The sequence below is a fragment of the Drosophila busckii genome, chromosome 2L (genome assembly GCF_011750605.1).
Source record: "Drosophila busckii strain San Diego stock center, stock number 13000-0081.31 chromosome 2L, ASM1175060v1, whole genome shotgun sequence".
NCBI classification, from domain to species: domain Eukaryota; kingdom Metazoa; phylum Arthropoda; class Insecta; order Diptera; family Drosophilidae; genus Drosophila; species Drosophila busckii.
The window spans coordinates 8,367,846-8,386,983 of NC_046604.1; the positions used below are offsets into that span (position 1 = coordinate 8,367,846).

The 19,138-nt window shown below is 37.7% G+C and overlaps 4 protein-coding genes across 4 annotated transcripts; 3 read left to right on the forward strand and 1 right to left on the reverse strand.

The window, feature by feature from the left end:
- The first annotated feature begins 4,474 nt into the window (after nucleotides 1–4,474).
- On the forward strand, nucleotides 4,475–4,757 carry LOC108606093 (proline-rich protein 12). Its single transcript, XM_017995941.2, has 2 exons — nucleotides 4,475–4,494; nucleotides 4,560–4,757. Exons 1-2 carry the CDS (start codon nucleotides 4,477–4,479, stop codon nucleotides 4,710–4,712), a joined length of 171 nt encoding a protein of 56 aa, XP_017851430.2. The 5' UTR covers nucleotides 4,475–4,476; the 3' UTR covers nucleotides 4,713–4,757.
- Nucleotides 4,758–5,691: 934 nt separating this feature from the next.
- LOC108594481 lies at nucleotides 5,692–6,104 on the forward strand. Its single transcript, XM_017979671.2, has 2 exons — nucleotides 5,692–5,714; nucleotides 5,772–6,104. The coding sequence occupies exons 1-2, from the start codon at nucleotides 5,703–5,705 to the stop codon at nucleotides 6,102–6,104; spliced, it is 345 nt and encodes a 114-aa protein (XP_017835160.2). The 5' UTR covers nucleotides 5,692–5,702.
- A 1,854-nt stretch (nucleotides 6,105–7,958) lies between these two features.
- Nucleotides 7,959–8,466, reverse strand: LOC108605463 (spidroin-1). The gene is made up of 2 exons (XM_017995152.1): nucleotides 8,379–8,466; nucleotides 7,959–8,318 (listed from the first exon to the last, which is right to left on the reverse strand). Exons 1-2 carry the CDS (start codon nucleotides 8,388–8,390, stop codon nucleotides 7,992–7,994), a joined length of 339 nt encoding a protein of 112 aa, XP_017850641.1. The 5' UTR covers nucleotides 8,391–8,466; the 3' UTR covers nucleotides 7,959–7,991.
- Nucleotides 8,467–11,684: 3,218 nt separating this feature from the next.
- Nucleotides 11,685–13,086, forward strand: LOC108594489 (E3 ubiquitin-protein ligase KCMF1). The gene has a single exon (XM_017989332.2). It carries the CDS (start codon nucleotides 11,844–11,846, stop codon nucleotides 13,038–13,040), a length of 1,197 nt encoding a protein of 398 aa, XP_017844821.2. The 5' UTR covers nucleotides 11,685–11,843; the 3' UTR covers nucleotides 13,041–13,086.
- The last annotated feature ends 6,052 nt before the right edge of the window (nucleotides 13,087–19,138 follow it).

Genomic DNA, 19,138 nt, shown 5'->3' on the forward strand with positions numbered 1-19,138 from the left:
TGTATGTGTATTCCAAGGTGTATGTGAAGTTTTCTCTGGGGTCCAATAAAGGACCTGGCAGGACGCCCAAGGCGTTTTGGCACTGCAGGGTTAATAGAAAGCCTCGACACCCCCAAAAAGAAAATGACGTAAAAGTTATAAACATTTATGGCAGCTACTTAAAAATGTCAAGCGAAAAAATTATGATAATGATACGTGACATTTGAAAGCAATAACAATTTAGTTAGCACGCACTTTTTGATTACAGTGAGCGCCAAAAAAAAACACACACACACACAGCTTGGGCAGGTTTTATTTATGAGTTTCGTACATAAAATTGAAAAATTGCTTCAAAAATGTGTGTGTGTGTGCACTCAAAGGAAACACACACACACACATACATCGGTATAATAACAATAATCATAAAGCACACACATCATAGAATATAAGCTTAATGTTAATAACAAATATATAAATGTGACTGAGCAGAGTCTTTAATGTTTATAGAGTTTTAAGTCAAATTTCTTTGTTTTTGTGCAGAGCATTAATCAAGCACGTGGTGAAGCGTAAAAATTAAGCAAACAAAATGTTTTTATTTGTTTAACAACAATTTTTTTGCGGGCGCGCTGTATGAAAAATTAATGTAAATGAAATTAACAAAAAGCGTTGGGTGGGGGTGTAAGTCTACATAGAGCTGCGGAGCAATTTGGCAGGCAGTCAGTAGCAGCAGTACCAACAATAACAACAACAACAACAGCAGCAGCAGCAGCAACAACAACAACAGCAAAGCACACATCCTGTATGTCAACTGAATAATTCGTTGCATGCACAAAAGGCATGCACTCACATCCGGTTTCCTGTCATTCTTTCGCCACACACACACAGACACACAGACACAGTGTTGGGGGAGTGCAGCGAGAGTGAGCGAGAGCGAGAGCGAGCGACCAGCAGCGAGTGTGGCCAGGCTGCAATTTATGTCTATGTTGCTGCTGGTTTATTCTAGTTGTTGCTGTTGTTGTTGTCTTTATGGCGTGTTTGGTATTTGTTGCAACTTTTGTTTTGAATTCCTGTGGCCTTGTCACACGCGCCCATGCCTTCAGTTAAATTTATGTTTTAACACGCAGACACAAGCACATACAAATACAGTTATGCATAACTCTTAACGAACAATGAATGCAAAAAAGTGTTGCATGCAACGTACTCGCACTCGCTCGCTCACTCCCAATCACTCTCTGGTGTCCAGCATAACATGGCAGGAGAGCGCCTGCGAGGGCGCCTGCAAGTCAAAGACAGAGAGGGGGGTGAGGGGAAGGGAAAGAGTGCAGTGACTGGCACATGAGTTGTAAAGCAGCGTATAATCCACTGATTGCTCCCAAGGTTCTGCTTTCAACAACGAAGGACACACACACACACGGATTGGCGCACACACGGAGCAGGAAATGTTGCTGTAGCTGTCGGGTCAACGGATATGCTGCACTGCAACCAGAGCATCGGACATTTGAACATGCGTCATTCATATGGAACTATCCAAAAGCTCTACAAAAATATTCAGAATTTTTTTTAAACTCCTAATTGCTAAATGTATGTAAATTTTAGCACCCATATATCTATTTTTAATAATTTGATTTATTTAACGCACAAGCAAATTCTTTGTAATTCTGTTTTAATTACAAACTCAACAATTCTACGCTCCCTAATGCATTAGTTAGCGCAACGCGACTTCTGCTTGAGCTTAAACTTATTTAACTTTTGTATTATATTTTTCATTTTCAACAATGCAGCTTGCTCTGAGACCTTTTCGTTGACCTTTGCAGCGAGCGCGACGTGGCGCGGCAGACAACTTGTTCGAGCTACAGGTAACAACTGCAGCAACAGGACCTCGTCCGGGTGCAGGCATTGCTGGCCATTTGAGAATTCTCGGCTCTGCGTTCATTTTGCATATGAATACGTTATGGACAACTGGATTTGTCGTTGCCAGCGCACTTCAACTTTACAGCTGCCCACTCTCTCACTCTCCTATTCCTCCACCTCTTCAAATTCCTTAAAATGCAAAATGTACAGGCTTATCGGCAAGCAACAAGCGTTGAGTTGAGTAGAGTAGAGTTGAGTTGAGTTGCCGCATCAATTTTCACATTAATTTCGTTTGAAGCTTTAGCTCAATTAGCCAGAGCTGCCGGCTCATTAGCAACACGAAGCGAGGCTACCAGCTACCAGCGCCGTAGAAATTCGACGCAGGCAAAGGTTGAACCGGTAGACACGCTCAAGTCAAGCTAAAATAAGCGTAATTTGCATTTTGCTAGTGCGCTTTGAAAGTGCCGAGCTTCAGATGTTTTAGAGAGACGTGCTAAGTTTTTTTATTTGCAGTAAAGAAATATCAAAATTAAATTATAATAAAACTAAGAGCACATTCAGCCCAAGTTTTTACGCTCATATTGAGACTATGTTGTAATTTAAGTATCTTTTAAAATATGCACAGAGTCATTTACAAACGAAAAACCGACAAATAACTTAAAAACATACAAATAAAAATTATTTTCAAAACATGATCTTTTATTTATCGCCTGTATGGAAGCTATGACAAAGATATTGTTTTTAAGAGACTCCCTTAATCAAGCTTCGCTCTAACGTGTTTTTTATTTACATGAAATCTCAAAAAAAAAACAATGTTTACAAGATTATCATTATTAATGTATCTGTATTTAAAATTCCATTTAAAATTAATGAGCTTTTATTTTTTTTGGCATGATTCAATTCTTTTAATTTTTATCAATTTTATTAACATTAACATAACAATACTATTAGCAATTTTAACGCAAGCATTTAAATTAGACTTTAAGCCAATAAAAAAAATTTCTCCAACATTTGTTTGCAGCTTAAAAGTATGCAATGCTTTTTTGCACACTTGCATTGCTCAACTCGAGCAACTCGAAAGTGTTGGTTGGTTGCTCGTGTTGCTGAGTTCATTAGGCAGGCCCTACAAGTAAATCAGCTGAGTTCTGCCAAACAAGCAGAAAATTTTAAATGATATACAAGCAGTTGAGTTTATGCAAGCATGCACTGCAATGTGTGTGTGTGGGGCCTGCAGTTTATACACCTGAGTGCCTATGAATGCGCTGTTGATTGGCTGTTGTTGTTGTTGCTGCTGCTGCTGCATTTAAGTAAAATGAATTGCCTGCAATTTATTTTTGTTGCTTATCATATAAATTGCACTCGCCTGCAAGTCATTATTTGGCACATTTGCGCTCAATGGCTGCACATTGTTCTCGCCCACATCGAAATTTGTGGCAAAAGGCGTGTCAGTGTGTGTGTGTGTGTGTGTGTGTGTGTGTGTCTGTGAGTGACGAACCGGAAGCTCACAGATATGCCAGGTGGCCTTTTGCACTTGGCTGCATTTGCAGCAAGTGTTGAAGAAATGTTAAGAAAGCAGCAAAGCACAAGACCCAATGAATTTTACATGGCGCAAGGGCCGTTGGAGTCGAAGGAGTTGTAATGTGACTGGAACTGCCACTTTAAGCAGTTGCCGGCTGCCCTTATGCAATGACCGCACAAATAAATTCAGAGTGATTTTTCTTTGTGCCAATGTAAACACATTTAGTTAACAAATTTCGTTTATTAAATTTTGTACCCCTCATACATTTTTATAAACATGCCACAAGCTCCAACGCACACATGCATACAAAACGCACACAAATTACTTTTCCCCTCTTTGTTTGCATATATACGAACTCTGAAATACATAAACATGCAACACTTGACTACTATCTCTCCAAGCTGCTAGAGCAAAGCAAAAGGTAAATAGGTAAAAATGTAGCTGGCAAATGCAATTGCAATTAACTTGTCCGATCATTGCGCCAGATAGGGCTGACATTCAAGAATTGCGCAATAAACTAAAAGTATATAACATAAGCACACTCTATTTGCTATAACAAAGAAAATTGAGCAAAACAACACACACACATACGCAACAAGCAAACAAACTTAATAAACATGACCCATTACGCTTCTATCTCTCAAGTTATCAGCTCTAAAAATTGACCTTGCCTAATTTACAAATGAATGTACATGTACTTTTTATGAAAATAGAACATTTTAAGCTTAGTCGACTTTTAAATACACTAAAAAAATATATATATAAAAATAATAATAAAAGAAAATAGTAATAGTTAAGCATAAACTTTAAATAGCATAGCATAAAAAGTATCTTGGTAATATTTACTTGAAACCAAACTCTATAAATGTAATTCTCTTCATTTTCTATGTTAAAAATAAAATAAACATATTTAGAGAAAATAGCAGTTCATTTATTTAAAGATTGCTAAATAAATTTTAAAACGTTCTGTCTCTATAAGTATTATTTAAAAAATATTGATAATTGCTTTTAAAGTTCAAAATGTTCCAATGATGCAATAGAAATGGCTAAACCTGATAAGCTTTGCAGCTGAACTACTATAAAAAGCTGCCCAGCACGCTTATTTTTTATAGAACTCATCCATAATTATGAATTTCAAATTCTGCGTAAGTACTAAGAGACTTAAACGGTTAGAGACTGTAGCTAACTTATTTTTCATTTTCTGGCCTAGTTGTTTTTACTCTCACTATTGATGGCGAGCGTGCTGGGACTACCGCCACTACCACCTCTACCAACACCAGAAGCTCCTACAATCACTGAATATCCACCCTGCACGCCTTGGTGTGCCGGTCAGCCCCCACCGCCGCCTGGTGCCGTAAACTAAACAAATACCCGCTAGCGCTCGCAATTATTTTGTGCCATTTGCTGAAACAATTAAACTCACATAAAGTATACAAATAACTTGCGTACTGGCATCCTCCTGCTTATGTGGTCGGCGAACCTTGCCTAATTAGTAAGATTTCGCATGTGGTGCGCACACAAAACGCGAAATTTTATTGCCTGGGAATTGAGTGGAAGCTTTGAGTTTTGTGTTACTTTTGGGGGTCAGCAAATAAGAAGAGATTATTGCCGAATTACTTGGATAAAAATAGCTCCCTCTACGGTAATCTAAGCTTTACGTTTCGCTTAAGTCTAAGCCCGGGTTTGTGCGTTGGTCTGATTAGAATTTTCTAGTATATACAGTATACAAAGCATAATAATAAAAAATAATCAAATCAATTAATTATACATAATGTTCAACAGATTAAAATTCTTATCTGTGTACAGTGGGCAATTTTTGAAAATTAAAGGTTGTCATTGTATTTTAATTGTTTTGTATTTTTGATTGTATTGTATGAGTTATATAAAAATTTTACATTATTGAATAGTCTTGAAATTTCAGAATGTGTTTTTATTTAAATTTTAGATGCAATTTGAATTGAAATATTGTTTTTCAAGATTATTACCTATGTATTTAGAAGCAACAACAACAGATTGTATTTGTTTACATAGTGTAGTAAATTTGTCAACCACTTTGTTTACAAAATTTGGGGTATTTTTTTGTTGTATATAAATAATCAGTTTTCGTTTTATTTTTTATTAAAGACGAGTTAAATAAAATGTTGTGTTAAGTTAAGTAAATAAATAGATTAGAGCAAAACCATGGCTTATGCTTGACATGTCAATTCAGTTCCAAAATATTTATTTGTATATTATGTAAAAAGATTTATTTACGTCTTTTATGCTACAATACATACATTTTTTTGCTATAAAAACACAAGCTTAAGTTGCTTCACGCTTAGTACTAAATCGAGTGTGTTTAAGCATTTTAAAAATGAAATTTCTGGTAAGTTTGTCGGTGAAGTCTCCAAATATTTGTTCATTCATAAGATTGTTCGTACAGATTGTCTTCGCTGGCCTCATTGCCGTTGCTCTGGCTGCACCACAATGGCCGAATGGTCCGGGTGGCTTCCACGGGAATAACCCACATCCTAGCATAGGCGGCTATGGCGGAACCAATCCAATACGATGGTGGTTTTTGGCGGATCTCCGCATATTGGTGGCTATGGTGGAACCAACCAATACGAACACGGACACAATCATGGCTTTGGAAACGGAGGCTTTAACGGAGGACATGTTGGACCTCATGGTCATGGACCCATTAACGGAGGACATGTTGGACCTCATGGTCACGGAAACCCACATGGATATGGTGGACACTATTAAATTCCAATAATTAATGTTTCACGAGTGTTCAATAAAAATAAAATTACGTAAATTTTATTTGATTTTTGATAGTTATTAATGAGGTTAGATTATGTGAGCATATTTATTTACTAAATCTATAGCTCAAATGCTAGATTTTCTTCAACTTCAAAAGAAAATAAATTATTTATAAAAGAATTGAATTTTGTTTACAAATTTGCGACACATCTAAGTAGTTTATATTTTTATACACTTTGACATAAAATGAAAAAAGGGTATCAGGAAGGTGTGCAACTGGCATGAAGTGTAGCAGATCCTATAAAGTATATACGAGACACGTTTGTCTGCAGCAAGAGATACTTACATATGTACTCTCAACGCAAATCCGTTAATTTTAAAGATTCGAATTTCTTCGCGCACCTTATAATCAGCGCCTTCAATTTTAAACGGACTTGATTCAAAGGGATTACGCTTAATCGGATAAACGTACTGAAGTATATATACTATACTTACATATAGTCAGCAACAGACGCTTGCTGATTCACTTGGTTTCATATGTGCAAGTGTGATATATTATACCCTAGTCAAGGTGTATCCGAAAGCCGGCTGTACCCAACTTTAGTTTATACGCGTTTATATTCATGTTGAATGATGATTAGACATTATCAAGTCTATGAATTGTTTGCGTAAATAGTATACATCTAGTATATATACATTGTGAGATTAGAGCACACACAATTCAAATATTTTAATTATTTCGCTTTATATTATACATATTCATATATAGTAAAAATTGTGTACACAAACAGATTATTAAGAAGAGAATATTTGTTTACTATTCATAATGGTTAAATATAAAGAACCTGTGAGATAAAATCAATTGCCAGTGTAAACATAATATATATGTTCCATAAAATGTGCAGCGGCTTGTAAATTTGTTTCTACCTTAATGCGATTTTTGCCAATATTATAGATTATCAATGCTAAAAATTAAACCAATGTAGCTTCTTTTTTTTTGCACAAAATGTGATTGATGCACATAAGTTTCAATTGATTGATGGTAAGGTCACAAATCAAAATGATGCTTAGAACCAACACTGCATCCCCCCCAAATGAATAAAACAAACTTGAAGTATGTAGAGAATTTATTTTTATTAATACTGCACTTGCTGTATAGACTTGATGAAGCATGTGGCCTTATCCACGGTGTCCACCAAAGCCTCCGCGCTTAGGAAACCTATTATGGAAGCCGCCGCGATGGCCGCCACCACCACCGTGATAGTGACCTCCACGATGATGACCTCCAAATCCGCCACGCTGTGGCTCAGGCTCTGCAACTGCGAAAGCTGTGGCCAGCAATGCAAAGATCAAAAACTGAAAAAAGTAAATTTAAATAATTCCACAATGAATTGTTAACAAACAGGCGCAACTTACAATGCTCAGTAGTAACTTCATGCTTTGACAATATTTTCAAGTATGACCTCAGCTCAGTTGTACCAGCGGCTTTTAAGGCCATGAGTCTAGGTAAAAAGTAATCCATAAGTGGCAGGTAAGCCACAAGAATTCTACCTAAGTGCCAAACGTAAAGTGCAGCTTATCGGTAATTTCCTGATAATCGCTTCGACAGCCTAATATATTACACATGTTATGTATTATTATCTGTAAATTCAAATATGTGTACATATGTAAATAGCATTGACCTTCGACCAGACTGTCTGGCATACATATATGTAGGTTCTTCTGAGAATGTGTCTTTCCAATGTTTATAGCAGAGATTAAAGTATCATAAACAATAAACCAACTATATAAATGGTGATATTGCTTTACCATCAGCCATTAAATATCGTTTAAAGTGTCAGCAAATTAAAAGAATAATATTAGATTTTAGTTTTTTATTTAGATTTCAGTCCATATATACTTAATAGCCTCCACGTCCACCATGTTGCTGGCCACGTCCTCCTTGCTGGCCGAATCCTTGCTGACCGTGTCCACCCTGACCGAATCCTTGCTGGCCACGTCCTCCTTGCTGACCGTGTCCACCCTGACCGAATCCTTGCTGTCCATGGCCCCCCTGGCCTAGTCCTTGCTGACCGTGTCCTCCCTGACCGAATTGCTGGCCAGTTTTTCCCGGGCCAAATCCTTGCTGACCATGTCCACCCTGACCAAGTCCTTGCTGGCCATGACCGCCCTGGTTGCCGCTATATCCATGTGCCGCAACAACGGCAATCAGAGCCACGAAAACAATCTTCAGAAATATTTTTATAAGCATTAATATTTCCAAGGATCTTTTCTAAGCACAACTTACCAGGAATTTCATATTGAATATTGTTGGTGCACGTTTAATTTTGTACTAACTAAATAGTTTCAGTTGAGCCGCCGTTTTATACAATCACATCAACCTAAATTGCATATAGAGTAGATTATAATTTAATTTATTAATTTGGCATACTATCAGCCGAAACCTATTTTTTCGAAATAATTTCCGATTGTGATTAACCTTAAACTTGAACCTAAGATTATTGTATATTTGTTTATATTTTAATGCTTGTAGTTAGTCAAAAATTTAGATTGAAGTCGAACGCATCTGATTCGCTATGCAGTCATTCATTTAATATAATTTAAGTTCTGTTGTTTTGCACAAAAAAATTTATATCTTGAAGTCTTGTGAAGCGAAAGACTTTCAAATCTTTCAGGAACTGGTTTAATCACTCGAATCGGTGGACTTTAGATTACACATCTCAACAAAATTTTGTACATGCGTAAATTTTTACTTATTTTAGGGTGTGAGAATCCGATAATAATATGTTTATATACTATAGTTTATGGTATATATTATACAATAGGTGTAATCTCAAGCTTATTTTAATTAATCAATTGAGCATCGTATTGATTTTTTCTCTGTTTACTTCAAGAAGTAGCTGAAAATAGTTTTATATTATCCTATTAATCAAAGAAATCTAATTTAATTACGGCCTTATTTTGACTTATAATACATTTTTACTGTTTGGTATTTTTACTTGTTAATTTTAACCCCGCAGTTTTCATTTTGCTTAAGCCAAAACAATAAGCAAATAAAATCGAAATAAATCGTTTTTATGATAATAACGACCGAAAGGGCAACGTTGATACTAAACAATTTCTTACATTACTAATATTATCTGTCAAAGCCGACGGCTCGGGCTGACAATGCGTATGAGGCATAATAAGCTTATAATTGTATTTAATTTTGCTTTCACACACCCGATTAGGAACATAGTCAATCTCAAGAAACCCCGAGCCGGTAATCTATTCCTCAACAAGTTCATGGCTTAAGCTTTGAATCTGCCTTTTGCACTCATTGCTCTGTACATTAACTTTTATTTTGAATCACCCACCGTGTCTGCGTTTAATTAAATTAATATTAATTAAACTTAAGTCCGCCGTACTCTTTATTCATGTCAACTTGCCAAGCTGCGGTAAATTTATAAATAAATACTATACCAAAACGCATAAACAACTAAGGCTAGTCATAATAATCATCATTAAGTCAAAAGTTGTTAAAGTAAAATAAAAACTTTTTAGATTTATGTAAAATAAAAATACTCAGAATTTAACAGGAGTTTGGAGCTTTGTTTTATACCTCAAATACTTTAGCTTAGGTACTCAACATTTTATAAAGCCACTTTAAAATAAAATGTACACCCCGTTGTATTTAACAAGCCACGTACTCGTGTACTTTGTTTGCAGCTTGATAAGTAGATAAGCTTTTAAGATTGATGAGCAAGTTCTCAAACTGACTGGATTTTGACTATTCAAATCCATGGCTATAATGCTAGTGGCTCACTTCGGCACGAGGGTAACCCGTTAAGGAAACTGTTTTCAAATAATTTCACGCAGCTGATGCGTTTGCATAAATCTCTTTGAGCGCGGAGTGGGTTGCTGGGTTGGGTTGGGGGGCTAGTGGGGTTAGCACGTTGAGCCGCAAAACAGAGCGAGCTAATTAAAACCTTAGCCAATTAAATTGTAAGAAAATGTTGCACAGCTTTGCTGCGGATTTTACAATTGTAGCAATCCTCAATTGGGGATTCGTTGTAACAACGACAGCGTCGCGTCGTCGTGTTTTTAATGTTTACAATTTGTTTGCTTGTCGTGCCAGGGCTTGATTTGCGCTGTAGGAATTGAAATTAATGTACTTCAGCTGGAATCAGCAGTTCAGCAGCAAGTATTTATTAACAGCAAATGATTTTTATATATCTTATACCAACTTTAAGGCTAAGCCAAACTTTTTTATGCTATACCTACATAATTATAAGTGCGAGTACTGAGTTGTGTTTACATTTTGACTGCTTTTGTTGCTGGTCCGCTCTGGCTGTTGCTGGCAGGCGCCAGCAGAGCAGCAGTAAGTATGTAATGGTGCAACAATAAACTTTTTTAATGCCGCCGGCAATGAAGTAATTAAAATATTTTTAAACAGCCCCAAAGTCAAACAAGCTGAGACTGCCTTATAAACACATGCAAAAAGGGAAGAGCAGCATCATCACAAGCTGAGTGCAGCTCAAAGATAAAGTATTTAAAAGTGAATTTAATTAAACTTATATATAAAATATATGTATAAGTAAGCTTGCACTTGTATGAAATGAATAAATTGGCCTAAAGGCTCCAGCGAAGCTCATAAAGCAAAGCTGAGAACACACAAAATAAACTCAAGGTTGACCTTCAAATAAACCCATTAGTTTTTTAACCTAAATTATGAAATATTAAATTATGAAATATAAATTATGAAATATTTAAATTAAATAAACAACTCTATATTTTATTATATGAATATTTCAATATTTTTCTACGCATGAAAACAACTCCAACTATTTTGGTTTAAGCAACTAATTTACTTCGATTTTTGTTAGCTACAATTCCGTGCGTACAATTTCCAATGAGAACTTAATTCTGGAAATTCAGTCTTCTATTAGGAATAAAGGCAAAGTACTTATGAATCGTTTTATGCACCAGAACTTTGTATATTCATTGCTACACAAGCTCGTGGACTCCATTTTGCAACACAGTCCTCAATGTTGTATTCGTTCCTCTTCTATCAGCACATCATCCTCGTATAAACTATTGAATGGGCTATCATCTGTATACTGCGCTCCAAACTGCCAAGTTCCAAGAATCCGAGTTATCTCAACCTTCCGTCATTGTTTGAGCCTGATAGGAAGCTGATTGACGTCATTTGTGGAAATTGATTAGCACAGGCTTCCAAACAGTTCAGTAAGTGTCCAATCCTAAATATTCTGTTTAGAAGCAGTTCTATAAATAACAAAGCTCTTCTTGGAATAAATTCAAGATGTTATATGCGTTTTGTATTCAAGTAAATCCTTGCCAGGTTATTTTTTATTGTCAGTAACAAACCTAAAAAAAAAATTGTATTTAAGTTGTATTCAGTCAGTCAATGAAAATTGTTCGATATACAATCAAAACAAAACAAAATCTAAAAATGTTTATCAATATTAATGCGTATTAAAATTGTCTATATAAAATAGATACAGTTGTATAGTATTAGTTGCAACAATTACATATCTTTGTGTATAGAGTCTCACATTATAAAATTTGTGACTAATTTAATGCGCAAGCTGTCATTTAATTTCATAAAATAGAAATTCAAAACGCTTAGCCAAGTATTTTTTCGATCGTATTTTCTCAATTCACATTTTAGAGTCGCGGCAAGATATTCTGCAGTACACAGGCAAGTCGAGCGCGAAGTGGGTAACATAGATTGACTCGAGATTAACTACTTATGGCCCATCGAAATTTTTGCTGCGATGGCTGCCAGACACACAACTTTCAGGGCCGTCGCTTTCACTGCTTGCGCTGCGTGAACTATGACCTCTGTGGCTATTGCTTTGACCAGCATGTGGAGACGCTGGACCATCGGGTGGAGCATCCGATGCAGCTGCTGCCTGGGCTGGAGCCGGAGCGTCAACAGCCCGAAATATTGCTGCACGGCGAGCTGCTGGACATGATGCACCTGCCCAATTGCTACACCTGCCCGTATTGCGGTACCTTTGGACACACGGCCAAGGAGCTGATCGATCACGTTGTCAGCCAGCACCGTCAGGCCGAGCTCCATGTGGTGTGTCCCATGTGTGCCGGCCTGCCGGGCATCGAGCTCGTGGCAATACGCAATCTAGCGCGCCATCTGCTGCTCAATCACATCGAGCATGCAAATCTGCTGGATCCGCATACGCCGCCTCTACGGCATTCCCTAGCACGCGTGCCGCGACGACGACGGCGTCAACAACCGCCCACTACGAATTACACAAACAGCAACCCGAATACCAACACCAACAACAACAACAACGGCCGCAGCTTGGCGCGCTCTAGCAGTCGCCTAGACTCTGAGGCGGGCATCGATATGCTCTATCAACTGTCCGAGCTGCGACGCTTACGTCCCGAATTCCGTGCCAGTCCAGCAGCTGTCAACTATCTTGAGGGCGAGCCACGTCCACGCCCTAATACATTAGCCATTGCCCCGGCAGAGCTGCCAGCTCTCAATGCAGCTCCAGCTGAGATGCAGCGCTCCGATGCCGATCGCCTGCATTTGCAAAAGTGGATGCACGAACAGGAGCAACTGGATCTGCAGAGTGCCCTGCGTGTTAGCAAGCGGCGACAGCATCGTGCGCTCTTTACCGAACACCTGCTGCTCTCGATGCTCTGCGAGGAGCAACTGCAGCTGCCAACGTCAGGTGCAGAGCCAAGAGCAACGCCAGTGCAAGCGGCAGAACCGCTGGACAGAGCTTCAGATAATGTTAGCGTGGACAACGAGCCCGGATTGCTGTCCAGCAAATATGTGCCATCCCAAATTATGATGCTAATGTCGATACCTTGGATTCGACCCTGGACCACTCTCCAGAAGGCTTGCTTCATTAAGCTGCAGGGGGCCACACTGGAGGACAGCAAGTTGAATGGAATTGAGCAGCAGGATATTGATTAGGAGCAGCCGTTTAATCTTCTTTTTTTGTTAAGTGCAACAATGTTCAGCAATTAATTATATACTATATATATATTTTTTAAAAGAAACAAATTTTATTGTGAAAATTCAAGTAGAGCAATATTTAATGTTAAGCTTGCATTGGTGTTGGTAATTATTTTATGAAGTCGCTGCCGCTCTCTCTCGCTCTTGCTCTTTTTGCTCTTTGCTCCGGCATCACTTGGCGTGGCCAACTTATGTTTACCAAGTGCGAAAGTGGAAACGTGCTGCAAACACGAACATCTACTTTTCTATCCCCCACCACCACGCACTAGCTCCGCTCACAATTTGAAGTCTCTGCCAGCCCCGTTGCCAGTTCCCCAGCAGTGCTTTGCGTTTTATAATAGGATTTGAATACAATGGCATTGTAATGAAATGTGCAGCAAACGATGGCGACTGCTATGAAGTTTAGTTCTGCGGTTGCTCTCGGCTCCGTTGCAACTGGTTACTATGTGCTTTCATCCTCGACTGCAGCCAGCCAGCCAACCAGCCAAGCTATCCTCTCGTATGCATGCTCTCAACTCTCTATTGCAGTCTTGTTGGCAACTACAAGCCAAACAGCTGTTACGTTTTTGTGTTAGCCATTGCAAAATAGCTACCAAATGTATCTGTGTGTGTGTATGTGTATGTGTGTGTGTGTTTCTTTTTGTATTTGTGTGCCTGGCTGTGTAATTGCAGTTGGTAATTAAAAGTAAAGCAAAAGGCAGGTATAGCTACAAACATAGATGCTGCGCATTAAATGACCGTGTGAATGTGTCTGTGTTTCTGTGTGCGTGTGTGTGTGTGATGTAAGACTGTTTACTGTTAGGTTTAATGAGGCTGCAGCAAACGTTGCAAGCTAAAAGCTGTTAAAGCTGCAGCTTAACTATGAATTGTATATTTAGAGAGCAAAATGCAAAGCTGCAAATGTTGCTTTAAGTTTGGAATAAATGCAAGAGCAATTAAATTAGCTTAATGAACTTTATTTGAATGCTGCAAGCCACAAACTATGTCAGCGATAATTACAAACATCTTGTCAGGCAGCCAGGCAGTTTGGCAGCTGCACGCGTCAGTCGAGGTAATCGCCGCAACGCCCATGCCATCCAGTATAATATCAATTATCGAGCGTCAAGTGTCGCTCAAGTGTCACGTCAGCACCACAAACATCAAGCGGGGGCTAGCTCATATGACAATCAACGTGTTCGACCAGCACAAGCTGGCGATCCCAACTACCCAACAGCGATAGAGAGAGAGAGAGAGAGAGCAAGATGAGTTGGCTGCATATCTGTAGCTCTCTATATGCTTGAGTGACTCACACGCTTTGACTTTGATTGATTGCGAAAGCAATTGAGCGCAACCTTACTCTAAAATCCACACAAAAGCCAAACGAGCGTAAGCGAGAGAATGAGAGAGCTGCAATAAAATTAACATAAATAATAGAAAAGGAAAATATTCTATTGACAGCTTGCTGCGAATGAAAAACCGGCGCAATTATCCCCAAGCACAACAACAACAACAAAGGGAGCTGAATCACAAATGGGGTTAACGAGTCACGCCTTTACAATTTTTGGTACTCCCCACGAAGATTTTTTTTTATTTTATAGCTAATAGAGGTTGCCTTTAATTAGCGCAATAAAATCAGGCGCTGGCCCTAAAAGTAAAGTAAATGAAAATAAAATTCCAATTACGCTTAATTGATAAATGAATCGGCAACCGTTGATTGATGTGCACTTTGCCGCTGAGCGAGTGTGCGAATGTGCCAAAGCTTAAACGTCTTTAAAGTTAAAGGCACATGGCAGGCTGCCACAAGTTGTTGCAAGCTCGTCAAACAGTTGTCAGATAATTGTTAACCATTAAGTCGCACCGCAAATCAAGTGCAGCTATTGCAACTGCCCTGCAATTCATTTGCGGCATGGATCATTAGGAAGCCAAGACGAAGGGGGAATGCAGGACGGAGGCACGGAGCTTGTAGGTTTATGCCAAAAACCAAAGGCAAACCGCATGCAAAGTTGCCAACATAACCAAAACAGATGTAACCACGTACCAGCAACCCTGAAAACGTCAGTTGCGAAAGTTTGAGCTGAGCGCATTCAAGAGTTGCCTCTTGGGTGGCAATTGGATGGAGGTGGGTCCGGATGATGTGGGTGTGAGTGCTGTGGAGTTTTCGTTCCATTAGGCAGCAGCGTGTTGGAACTTTTGTTGCTTACAATGCTCTCAAACTATTTCGCATATTTTAGCAAATTCTCATTTGATGTTTAGATTTACAGATTTTGTCTGTCATTAGTGTCACACGCCAAAATCCTTTTAGTGTCAAAGTCAAAAACATTGCTGCTGCTGCTGCTAAGTCAATTCAGTTCATAATGTCAATCAACATAATGAACATAAAACAGGCTCGCGCGCTAGCCTCGTTTGTTGAACCCGACGTCTATTCAATTGTTGCCGTTGCCGTTGCCAGCATATTGTGCTTTTGTCCTGTCAGTGAAGCCAGCCGACAACATTAATATTAATTTATTTGTATAAATTATTTTTGAAATTTTGTCATTTTTGTTAATTATGATGCGCGTCGGTCTATGACTTTTTAATTAAAGCAGCGCCAACAGCCAAAATGAGCCTTGCCGCCAACAACAGCGCGAGTATGATTATGGCTTACACACACACACACACACACCTATATAAAGCTCACTCACTCATATATGTATATCTTATAAAGCTAAAAATCTGTGGGTTGGCGGCTTTCAGCCGCAACAAAGTGAATGAAGGAAAAAAAACTAATAAAATAAAACGAAAATTATTATCAGTGTGAAGAGACAAAAAATAAACCAAAAATTTTCGAAAAAACAAAGAAAGCAAAAGTTTTTTTTTTGGCGACAATCCCGTCGCACTTTTATGACTTTACTTGCGAGCAAAAATGAAGATAGCACGCTCTTTATCATATTCTTAGAGCGGAGCCACTGCCAACATTAAATATTTGGAAAACTTAAAAGTGACGCAAGCAAATGCGCTACAAATTTCTATAGCATACTTTTATGCGCTGCTGCAATTACCAGTGCATGTCAAACTATCGGTCATGCTAATGTTAATGCTGTCATCACTATATTCACATGCTATTGTGTGTGCGTGTGTGTGCAAGTATGTGGTTGTATGTGTGTGCTTATTCATCTGCTTAAAGTATGATTGCAAGTGTGAAAATATATATGCTAAACGTGCCCGCCCCGTTGCGCTTCATGCGTTTTACTTTACGTTGTTTTTTTTTCTTTTCGTTTTTGCGTTTTTTGTTTTATGACGCGACGACGTGCTCGGAAAATGAAAAGCACTTGACTCGCCAAAGTGCTGAACTTGGCGGTACCCCGCAACACGTTGCGTCCTCATCAGCACTTGCCATTGTATGCGTGTACGTCTTATAGTCCACACACACACGCACACGCACACATGTCAAATCGTAAAACGCTTCGCTGTTTTTTTGTGCTTTGCTTTTTATTTTGCAAAAATTTTCATACACTTTCTTAGAAAGTTTTTGCAAGTTTCGAAAACTCTTTAAAATAAGAATTTAGTAAGTCACGCAGAATGATAAAATTAGATGCATGCCCCCCACTTATATTAAATATTAATTAATAAAATATTATAAATTAAATTAGTTTCTATTTATTGAAAAACAGCTACATATTTTTGAATATATGCCTTATATTATTCAAACCAACTGTTTAAATTTTAATTTGTAACTTTTATGTAGGCAAGAGCATTGTCAGGCTTGTAATACCTTTTAGTAGATTCAGCAACTTGCTGTTGCTGCTTTCGTTTGTTGCCTCTATTCCATACTCATTTGTCCAAACAATGTAAGAAATTGTCGCCGTGTCGATGTCTAAGCCAAATGTTCCATAGCCTACTTTAAGTGTCATTGTGTTAGTGCGACTTGCTCATGTTTATAGCATGAATGAAGCATGATTGTGTGTGTTTGTGTGTGTGTGAGTGCGTGTTTGTGCATTGCCTTTTAAGGCTTATAAAAATTCAACACACTCTATTTGCTTACAGTGCGCTTTTGAGTTAATTTCATTTGATTTATGCGCTTGCGTTTGTTGCATACCGGCGGCATATTGGAGTTAAGCTGCTTGTTATACCCCGAGTATCTGTTGTTGTTGCGGTCAATAAATTACCAGCTGTGCACTGAGGCACTTTTCTCATTGTTCTCTTTACATATTTGAAGTGCACTTTATGCTTTTTGCATACACAATTTGCAATTAATTTAAAACAATTATGTTGGCATCCCAGCTAAAAGTACAAAAATAATGAGAACACGCAAAAAAAAAAAGACAACAACGAGCAGCGGCAAACAACAACAGCAGAAATTTAACACACAAAAAAAACAAAAAGAAAAAAGCTTCTGTGGTAAAATGACATGTCGCCTGTCAACCGCATATTTTTCAGTTGAAGTGTTATGCAATTATTGGGCACACTTTTAATGGATGATTTAAAATGGCAGACCAGGCAAAAGTTAATTAGTGATTCTTAAGTCACATAGCATTAAATGGGTTATCATTGGTACAGAAGCTAATTGAAATTAATCAGTTAACCAGCGAATGTCAGCAAACAAAGACTGTAAAAATATCGATATATATATAGACAACAAAAATTAATAAGAAAGTCTTGATAAATAAATTATTTTTGTTAAGAAAAAGTTTCAGGTTCAAGTTCTGTCTTTAGAATGAAGTAAAGGCAACTTTAGTGTGAGAGCATATGTCTCATATATTTTTTAATTGCTCATCTAGCTAAGCGTATAAAATTACTGTCTAAGTATATGTCTTTTCTATCGACTGTACTAACCGATTTTTACCAATAAAAGTTTTTTTGAAAAAGATGCAGTCATAATTTAAGGTATTTTTTATACTTTCAGTATAACAAGTTTTAATAAAAACTATTTAATCGACTGTGTAAATATTTGAATGGTAGTATATATAATTTAAAAATATATAAACACTTGTCAAAATTACTCGAATACTGTGTGATTATTTTAATGGTAGAATATATAATTTTAAAATATATAAAGACTTGTCAAAAATACTCGAATACAAATATCTTTGTTGTTTCGTTGATTTCGTTTTATATTGGGAATATTTTTGCTTAAGTGCAATTTATTACCAATTAATGAAAGTCGTACCTTTGAGTAAACTCTAGGTTTCTATTGTAGCTACAGTCTATTTATATTTTACCCAGTGGCATACATACATTATATTCCCTTTTTCACCATATTTCCTGCTTCCGGCTAAACCATTGTTAATTGTTGCCGTCTGTTGCTTTACCTGCTGGCACCTGTACGACCAGACTAATGGATTTTGCCACGCCTAATTACCATACCTTGGCATAAAAACTACAACATGCTAGAATGAAAAAAAGATTGCATTAAAAATTTGAAATTTTTTTCGCATACAATGCTCATTTTAATTTTATAATTTTCATATGAATTTTCTTTTACATTCTTTTTTTGGTTTTCAACGTGGACACAAATGCAAATGGAATTTCATAGTCACCATTAACACCTTTTTGCAAAGTCGCCCGCAACAGTGAGCGCTACATTTCTCATTCTCCAGCTCCTGCTCCTGCTCCTGCTCCTGGTCCTTCTCGCAAGCACATATTTTATGTGAAGTCATGGTTACAAAAAGAAAAAAAAAATGGATTCAAAAAATTCACGGCAAGTCAAAAAAAATGCATTTAATTAAATGGCACACAAATGCGGCGCAAAACGCGTTTTCAACGTGTGATATTTTACAGCGCGTTCCGGTTGTGGTGTTTTCTGCTTTTTACACTCGTTTTTGTTGGCTTGTGGACATGGTATGCGTTTATTAAGCATAAAGTGGGAGAAACATACGCTAAAACATATCAGGATTAGTGGTGAAAGAATGCAGTCGGCTAAAGGAATGCCAAGCTGGAGAATGCGACAGCTGGAGAGATCCACGAAGAAACAATTCAAGCTCATTCAAGAGTTTTTATTCTTCACTTAAATCAAAGCAATAGGTTATGTAGAGTGGCTTATGAAGTTGACAAATGTTAGAGTAATTTGCCTAGAGCGGGCTTTTGTTTCCGAAAATGTT

Excerpts from the sequence above, each read along its gene's own strand:
- LOC108594489 (XM_017989332.2), top strand. The coding sequence starts at position 11,844 with ATGGCCCATCGAAATTTTTGCTGCGATGGCTGCCAGACACACAACTTT.